We start from the raw sequence: 9,983 nt of genomic DNA on the forward strand, positions 1-9,983 counted from the left end.
TGTCACTTGTGTTAAGTGTCATAAAGCTAGACAATATACAAAGTTGAAACCTTCAATTCAGTTTTTTCATTTCATTTTGTCTGTCTGTTGCACTGAGAGACCACAGCTGTATTCTAGTGTGTAATTTAACAAATTAGAAATTTAAGTGTTAAGAACATAGCCTTTGAAGTGCACAAAGCTAATATCACAAACTAAGTATCCAAATTAATCTGAGAATGTTTTTAATCTGAGGTGTGGGTGTGTAGGCATGTAAAACCATATGATCTCTCAGGGACATCTAAGAGAATCACCTTAGCTTATGAAATTATTTTTATGGCTCGAGTTTACAAAACAAAGTCAGTATGTTATAATATGTCCCATTAAAGAACAATTCTTCTGTTTAAGTTTGAAATACTTTTTTATACATTATTGATGTACACAGTTTCTTATGTACATATGCTATGTAAGTCATATAAGTACATGTTTTTCATTACAGGGTATACTTCAAGGCTGCAATCAAATGTGTGCAGGCTACCTCTTCCAGCCAGACAAACAGTATGATGTTTCCTATGACACTGGAGATAAGGCAATACAGTGTGGTAGACATGTGGACATTTTCAAATTCTGGTTGATGTGGAAAGCAAAGGTAAATAACAAAAGTTTATCTCAAAACCCAGAAATGTATTTATTTAATTTATAAGTCTCAAGTGGAGGTCACATTTAGTCACTTTTGTGGTATTGATTAACTGTATTTTTAAATTACAAGAAATAATACTACTAAATGTTTTCTTACTGAAAGTATTTAAAAGTGAAGCCTATCTGAAAAGATGATTGCTTCAGAAGAGAAAAAATAACCATATGATTAATGCTTTCTTTCTTTTTTAAACAGGGTACAGTAGGATTCGAAAATCAGATCAACAAATGCCTGGAGCTGGCAGAATATCTCTACACTAAAATCAAAAACAGAGAAGAATTTGAGATGGTTTTTGAAGGGGAGGTAAGTTTTCTTTTATGTATGTAGGAGGCAAATCTGGATGGAATTTCAAAAACAGTCTTCACGCTTCTCACAGTTCGTCAAGCCAGCTATGCAAAACTGCTCTTATTTCCTAAAGAACTACATGACTATTGGCATCTGGGCATTTTTTTGGCTAAATGCATGTGGTTTTGTACCACAAATGTCAGTTTTATCTCCTTCTCTTCTGCAAAGGACTTCTCAGGTTAGGGCATGAAGTACCTTAATACAATCTACTCATGCTGAGATTCCACATTATTACATACATAACCGAGAATCTGCTCTTTTGCTGTGTGCTCTGTTGCTCGTGCCACTGCATAAACCCTTGGTTGATAGAATATACTTCATCTCTACATTTGCTAAGAAAAGGAAAATTGAGTTGCTTCTGTTGTGATCCTGGAAAATAGTTCCTCATGAAACTGCATGAAGGTGAAAAGCATTTGCACTTCATTAACGCCCTAAATATTGTAAGTAGGACAATGTATAGGGAATATAACACAACAGATGCAAGCAGCGGAACTGCAATCCATTTCTTTCAGTTTAACATGCAGAACTGAGAAAGTCAATACTATATTTTGTCTTTCATGCCTGTGCTAAAATACACTACTGACGAGCCTTTAGCGTGGGATTGACCTGTATTGTTGGGTTTTTTTCAATTGATCATGTGTTTGGTTCTTTTTGCAGCCAGAGCATACAAATGTATGTTTTTGGTATATTCCTCCAAGTCTCAGGGGCATGCCAGACTCTGATGAGAGAAGAGAAAAGTTACACAGGGTATGTGTCTTTTGCTAAATATAAAAATATAACCTAATCTTTCAACCCAAAGTAGTCTATTTATTAAAAATAATATATCTGTGTGTGGGCAAATATTACAAATGCTGAGATATCAGTTCTCCATTGCTCATCATGACCTTGATATTTGCTCACTTCTGTCTTCTATTTATACTGAGGCTGAAGTCATGTTTTCTCTATAGAACCAGGTACAGAACATGCTCAGTTATTCTTTGATCTGTATCACTTCTGTGCTCGCAAGTGTTAACAATCTTCAAAAAGCAGCTAGGCCTAAAGACATTGCAGTCTTGTTTGGATAGGACAGCATACCAGCAAGAGAAACAGAAGGGTAGATATTTAAAAATGCTTGGACAAGTAAAGCACATGGAAGCCTGTAAGTCCTCCTCAGGTCTTTATTTGGATTTTAAATGACAATGCATTAATGCATTTCAGTGAAAATTAATACCCTTTGGAGGACCTTGTTATAAATGTATTAGAAGAAGTGAAAGAGGGAAGTGAAGGCATCATAAAAGCATCACCAGGAAAAGTATCCTGTTACTTAGGACTTGAGGGAAGCAAAATACATTAATTTTGTAGTAGTATTTTAGACAGACAGAAGTGAAATGAAGTACATTCAGGAGACAAAAGAATAATTTTATAGGTATTAGAAGTAATTGCTCTTTTGTGTATGTGTTAGGGAAGGGAGAAAAATGGGCAAACTTGGGAGGTTTTGTAGAGGATTTTAAATCTGTACCACACTGGGGAAAGAGAACAGAAGAGAATAGAAATTCCTGGGTCAGCCCAATGGCATGTAAGATAAAAAAGTTACCAAAAAACCCAGAGAATAGAGGAAGATTGAGGTAAAAGGTATGAAGTGGCAAGAGGGATAAAATGTTTGACTTGACCCTGTTAAGTGTTAGAGGACATCATAAAGTTTCCTACAAAACAGCAAAACAGCTGATCTTGGCTGGCAGAGAGTAGGGCAGGAGAAAGAAGGTCTGGATGGAAAAACTGGGCTTAGAAAATACCAAGTATTAAGACTGTCAGAACATTGTTCCTTGTAACTTAAAGCGAGGAAGTGAGATTGTGGTAAATGCAAAGTACTGCAAAACTACTGGAAGGTTTCCATGGCTTATGTTAGTAGAAAATATTCTTTATGATACAGATCTTGTTGAAAAATTTCTATTGTTGTCCCCTTCACACAAATTGCTTTGAGAATACTCATAATATCCATTACCTTCAAAAAGGTCTGGAGTAGGTTTTCATACAGAGGCAGAAAACATTTCTTCATAACAAAATCTTTAGCACAAAGAAACGATGTGTATATTTAATAGATAAAATTATTACATAGTGAATACTCTAAGATGTTATTAGTCTGTTAATCAAAAAGATGGATATTATTGTTGTCAATTTTCCTTTAAATATCCAATCCTACATATTTAGTTTATCAAGCTTTTTCTGTTACGGATGTTTTAAATAAAAATTAGTGCCTTTTTTGGCAGTCAATTTATTTTTTTCTGAATTAAGAAATGCTGTGACATACAAAGGAAAAAACAAATTTTTCTTTTTTCTTTCTCTCTTTTTTTTTTTCAATGATAAAGGTGGCACCGAAAATCAAGGCCCTGATGATGGAGTCAGGTACTACCATGGTTGGATATCAGCCTCAGGGCGATAAAGTCAACTTCTTCCGAATGGTCATCTCCAACCCAGCAGCAACTAAGTCTGACATTGACTTCCTCATTGAGGAAATAGAGAGGTTGGGGCAGGAGCTGTAGTACAGTGGTTTAATTATTTATTTCTCTAATTCACTGTTTTCCAGCACTGGCTATTTTTTTAACCCAGTTCTGCAGAACATGTTTTAAGGAAATTCTCTTTCTGTAAATTCCAATCTCCTAAGACATACTTAAACGAAACAACAATAGGCTACTGAAATATATATGTATTGGTAGATCACATTACTGAGGGAAAATGTATTATCTTGAAGTTGAAGTACTATTGACTCTTACATTGGTCTTGTTTATTGTAGTCAGCAGGAAATTAATAAGTACTAAAATAGCAAATTAAGAACTCTGCACAGTATATATGTACAGTATAAATAAATATATATAATTATATATATACATACATATATAAAAAAAGTGGTTATAAGCTTAGATCTAAGCCACAGCATGTTTTCCACTTTAAGAGAATTAACTTTTCCTTCAACAACTATTTATGTGGATAATGTGCTACAGGTTTTTCTGCCAGACAGAAATAGGCATATAGAAACATTTCTAAAATGTAGATTCTTAGGAGCTAAAGAAAATGTATAACAGTATTAAATCTTATTGTTGGTGCTTTTCTCACGTACAAAACAGCAATCTCTGACAGCACCTTTGAGTAAGATAGTTGTATTTGCCCTTTAGTGTCAAATCAGGGGATAATAGTAGCAGAGTCATTGTAACAGGTATATTATTGCTGTATTTTTAGAGGTCAATTTGTGTAGATTGTGTACATTATTGTTAAATGAATTTGTGTAAAAGGATTTAAATGTAATAGTTTTACAGCAAGATAACTGTTGAATTGTAGGTATCTGAAATATTTGCTTATTTATATGCAGAGATTTACCATGCTGAAGAGTTGTCTTGTATTTTCTTCCATTTGTAATGTAACCTATTTATATATTATTGAGGTTCTAAATAATGTTTATGGTATTTCAGTGTCTTTGTGAGCCAAAGAAAAAATACAAAAATATTAGTTGACACTCATTTAAATCCTAGTGCCCTTAAAATAATATCTTACAGATAATTTTACTGAAGATAAGGAATTCTAACATTGTGTATAGACTGTCAAAATATGAAATCCCTTTAATCTATTAGAAATATTAGAATTTTCAGTTTCATTTATTGTAATGTCAGTGTTCTGAATGCTTTTCTAGTGAATATTGGTTGCTAACCAAGGCCTCTGTTTTTGAGTTTTGTTTCAGGACTGATCTCTATGACCATTTTAACTGGTGGGACTTTTAGCCAGCATCATTCTTTTATTGAAATGGAATTTACTGTCTGTTTGGAACTTATAAGACCCCAAAATAATGTCAGTATCTTTGACTACAGCTAGCTTGTCCCAACACTTCCAACTGGCTAGGCTTTTCAAATTATAGAGACCAGATTCACCAGCAGCTTGTTCAATTTTAATCACTAGATAATCAATACTACCAAGTGGAAAAGTCCATACTGGAAGCAGAGTAATGGAACAAAATGGAGATTCAATAATTCTCTGTCTACTGAGTTACTGTCATGGTGATAAATGGAATATGCTAATTTCAAGTGTTTTCATACATGATTCTGTGGCTATCTTCTATGCAAGCCAGTAATTAATTGCTTTTTCTCCCACCCCTCCACCTCAGTAACAAAATTAAATTATTTTAGTAATGTTCAATGAAATGCAGTCATGCTATGCAGTCTTCACAGCCTCTCTGGCCCCATCAGTCCTGTGGAAGGACAGCTACAGCCAGGAGAGATTTCCATCCTGCAGGTCCCACTGGTTGTCTTCTGAGGATCCTGTCTCGCGTTTTTGGCTGTGTTAGCACAGAGAGAAGAAGCTGTTATGGTAAATGCCGTATCGTATAGCACAGCCTTCCTAGCTTTTCATGGGACTATTGCTTATTCCTCTTCCATAACCTTCTGCAAAATCTTTTCTTGAAATTGAGTTGAATCTAAAAATTATTAGAAGTTTTTCACTGTCTTTTAGATTCATGAGTATGACTTTCAAAATAGTATCTACATTGTTCTTTTTATGTCATTGAACCCTAGTAACCTTACTGGTACGGTATTTCTTTCATTAGGTTATTTTCCTCAAGACAGTGTAGTTGGTCTCTTGCCTTCTTGATCGTAAACCTCAATATTCCTCAATTATAACCCTATTATCTGACCTCTGTATTCAATACTTAACATTTCTTGATGTAAACATCCATGTTGCATGACCTGAGGCCTGCAGTACAGAAGTAGTCAGCAAGAACATTGACTTCAGCAGTTAGGAAACTTCCGTAATAGTAAATGCCATTCTTTATAGCTACAGATATTCATCAAAACTAGATATCTCTCATTATAGCTGTTTTTAGAGTACAGAAGAAATACATCACATTTTGATTTACAGACTTCTGCCTGAAATCTGGTCTCTGTCACAGTTTTATGTTGTTCAAAAGGCAGCTACAAAAGGCCTTGAACAGTTCTGCGACGTAATCAGAAATAGATCTAGAGCTCTTCAGTACATATATAATGTTTTGCTCACTAAAATTTCTGCTTCTTCTTTTAATGGAGTATCTTGTGTTTTGAAGGTCAAAAATCAGAGGTTCTACCTATTGCTCTTGATGGTTTGCAGCTAGGTGGGAATAATGGAGCTCCTCCTGCCTGTTTTGGAAGTGAGACAGTTAATGAAGAGGTATTTTCTCCAAAGACAAGGGACTTAAATTTGTCTTCCTACTCTCTGCATTTTATCTTGCCTTTCTGCAGTGTTGTGTCCTGACACAGGTGACCACAATTAGATTTTTTGCAAAGCTTTTAATTCTAATATCAGATTCTGGAGAGTACTATGTTCCACAGGCACTGGGCTCATATTAATTAGTGACTTGGTGAGCTGATTTAGCAGAGCAGTTATAGTCAGTGAGAAAACTCATCTGTTTTCTTCTTAGTAGGTAATTTCCATCTGAGTAATATACCACAGCTTCTCAGACTAAAGTTTACCTGGAATTTTCCTGCTTTTTAATCCGTACACTATTGACCGTGAGAGATCAGGATGTATGGATATACGGAAGTATTGACTAATTCAAAGCATTGCAATTCCAGGTGAGTAACTTTGTTTTTCTGAGGTTTAAAATATACTCTAAGGTAGCAATTTTGCCTTTAAAAATCACATGGACATCACCATAAATTTGTGTGGGTGAATTCAGATCAAATAAACAATAGGCAAGATCTTAGCTGAACATGTAGCTGCAGTGCTTATTAACTCACATAATTTTGGAAAAGACTGACCATTGGATAAAAATGAACAGCAGCTGTTGATTTTGAATGAGAAAAGTTCTGATTGTATAATTAAAGGTAGTTTTTAGAGAAGATAGTTAAATTATGTCATTCATAGCAGACTAACAGAACCAGGGGCCTTGGGAATAACCCAGGATTTTAAAATAATTGTTGACTTAGATCATACTCTGTTTTTTGAATGGTGACAAATATGAAGAGATTTTTTAAACAGAATCTCTGTTTTGTGGTTTAAGAAATGTTACAGTTATAAAGAAGTTATGCAATGCACTTTTAATTTTTCAATAAAAGTTGATCTTAAAACTGACTAATTTGTCTCATATAATTTTTATGAGCTCTTTTGTTTCCTTAAGAATATGAGACAAAAGCCACACAACATTATCCCTCACATTAAAGATAGTAAGGCAAATGCTTACTATTTAATTTTAATTGTGAATTGAATGTGAACTTATACCAACACAGACTGAGGAAGAGCCACAAGCACAGAACCTTGGTCAGTTTGAACAGCACTATTGAGACATTAGTACTGTGTATAACATGAAAATGGTGATCAAAAATCTTGGATTCTAGACCATATTTGGGGTAACCTGCCATTCTCTTATGTGAGATAAAATATTTTTAATTATTTTTTTTGTATACCAAATATATTGAAAAATAAGAGTACATTTTGAATTCATAAAATTATAATTTTTTTACTATATAGGCAAATTCTGATTAATTGGTGCTTTATGCAGTATCCATAGAACTGTCATTGATTTTTACAGTATGTAACAAATTTGATTTCGATTGCTTTAGAGTAGGATGAGCACCCCTCCTGTAGCATGAGTTTTTTTAAGAAAATTTTTCTTTCCAAGTTAAAAATTTTAAGTAGCAAATGATTCATGAAGAAAATACATGCTGCAAAGAAACTTATTAAGTCAATTAGTGTAGCATGCAAATGGCATAATGTAAAGCACTAAAAATCGTGGAAGATGGTTGTGTTGTGTGAGCATTAAGGAATGTTCAGGTTACGCACAGACTGTTCAATAAAGTGGTAGGACCAAACAAGAGTTTTTGTAGTTAGGTACAGCTCACTGTGGTCAACAGAATTACACCTGTCTGAATTTCTCCAGTAGGGTTTCATAACTTGCAAATTGTGACAATTATGCTTAGGGTGATGATACATGAATTGAGAGTACTGCTTGCTCAAGAACAGCAACTAAGCTAGTGAAGAGATAAGAAGACACAAGCATTCCATGAAAGCAAAGGTTAAAAGGAAGGATGGCTGCATAATACGGAAGCATTTGTGTTTCATTAGGTCAATTGAAAGAATCAGACTCCTGGACAAAGCAAAATTAAAATTTTGGTTAGAAGAGAAGATGCAAGCAGAAGTTTTTAAGTAGACCTGGTAAAAAAAGAAAAAAGTTTTGGTTCTCTGTTTTAGTAGATCTATCTACTGAGGAAAAATGGTGCATTGTTCAGTAATGATGATAACAGAAAAGTCTGAAGATGAAGTATTACATACCTTGATTTATTTCTGCTATTTATAAGGTAATCTGTTCAGCATCTGAATGTAATTATTTCAGATAAGTGTACTTTGTATGTGTATTTGTGAGTGTATTTATATTTCTTGATATAAATGAGAAGAACATGTGTATGCATTTACATACTCAGCGTGTGTCAGATGTTTGCATGATGTTGACTGTTTTGTGTAGCTTTTTTCAGGACATCTGCAAAGATTCTTGAAATACAACATTAAACAACTATATCATGAAGAAAATAGTAAATTATTTTCCCTTACCTTTGAAAGTATGTGTGTGTGTTGTATACTTATATGAATGATTAAATCTCTATCATGTGAAATCCTTAAATTATATACCTTTTAACAGGACAGCAGTCTGGTTTATCTAAGAACAATTGTTTGAGACAGGAACTACTCAAGAAAAATTTTGGCCTTGTTTTATGTGGAAAGGTGTTGTGTCAAGACAGTGTGAGCAAAAAATATGTAAGATCAATGCAGGTAGTAAGGAATGGAGAAAAACTAAGTTTAACATCAATAAAGCTTAGAAAAAATGTCACTACAAGTAAAATCAACAAATGTAAATACAATTACTTTAATTTAGATGTACAGAAGCCTATCATCTGTGACCACAATGAAAACTGTTTTGAAGTAGTGTCTGCTTGGTCTGACATTGAGAGTTTTGATTATGCTGGTGTATAAATCAAGCATATTGGCCTTCCAAAAAAATAGAAACTCAAATGCTAACTTTAAACTGGACAGGTGAAACTGTCTCTAGAAAAGCAAAGTGAGAAAAGGTATAAGACATTTCTCATTGTGTCATTTTGGTTGGTGCTCTTTATATCACCTAAAGATTGCACATATTATAAATTACATTACTATTTAACATATTGCCTTATTAGGACTTTCCATGGGCCTCAGCAAAAAAGGTCGTTAATCTCAATTAAGCTTCTTCCTTTTCTTACGGGAAGGTTTCCTGCAGGGTAACACTTCCATTTGTTCTTGTGGGCATAGGACCAGTCTTACCACTAGATTGTAAGTGATAAAGTCTTTATTTCCATTGCTTTGAAGTTTTCTACGGTTCCTTGTTGCACTGTCCAGCTATGAGCATCCTCTGAAGACGAGGCCCTTATTGACCATCTCTTTCAGGTAATTCACTCTCCTGCCACATGCACAGCTCTGACAATCACTAAACACACTAACACACCTCTTGATTATCTAAAGGAGTGCAGCTTCACTGGGCAGTGCAGTGAGACCTCCATACGCTGGGTTTAACAGTGCTGAACCGAAGGACCATAGGTTTGATAACAGCAGGATTTCCCATTTCTGGGGAAAAAATGACTTTAGCTAATTCATTGTAACTGCTGCCAGTAGGTATGTTGCTGCAATAACTTGGTGTGTTCACTTATCTCAGTCGCACTTCAAATGTATATTACTTTTACCTGACTATGTTATGTTTCAGGGGTATTATATTTCTTTATACTGTTTTGCATCATCATTGCTCTTCAATTATTCTACATATTTTTCAAGAAGAGGTGTGGGGCTTTTTTCACGCTACAAAAGAATCAAGTTTAGTTTCCCTGCTGTAAACACTCCATATCAGTGAGTAGTTGTTGCTGGTTTTAGTCAGTCATAGCGAATGTAATTATTCTGTAGGCATAAATTAAATACCAGTTTTATCTTACAGTATAATGCAATGCATATTCTC

The 9,983-nt window shown here is 34.4% G+C and overlaps 1 protein-coding gene across 1 annotated transcript in view; it reads left to right on the forward strand.

Annotated features, from left to right (window-relative positions):
* Positions 1-7,084, forward strand: part of GAD1 (glutamate decarboxylase 1) — a 32,322-nt gene extending 25,238 nt beyond the window's left edge. The window contains exons 14-17 of the mRNA XM_051787427.1: positions 476-625; positions 869-976; positions 1,676-1,765; positions 3,364-7,084. Coding sequence (XP_051643387.1) covers positions 476-625; positions 869-976; positions 1,676-1,765; positions 3,364-3,537 — 522 coding nt within the window. The 3' untranslated portion in view covers positions 3,538-7,084. The remainder of the gene's footprint in view (positions 1-475; positions 626-868; positions 977-1,675; positions 1,766-3,363) is intronic.
* Positions 7,085-9,983: the final 2,899 nt, after the last annotated feature.

The sequence above is a fragment of the Manacus candei genome, unplaced genomic scaffold, assembly GCF_025592945.1.
Source record: "Manacus candei isolate 608988 ecotype Guabito, Panama unplaced genomic scaffold, ASM2559294v1 h1tg000023l, whole genome shotgun sequence".
NCBI classification, from domain to species: Eukaryota; Metazoa; Chordata; class Aves; order Passeriformes; family Pipridae; genus Manacus; species Manacus candei.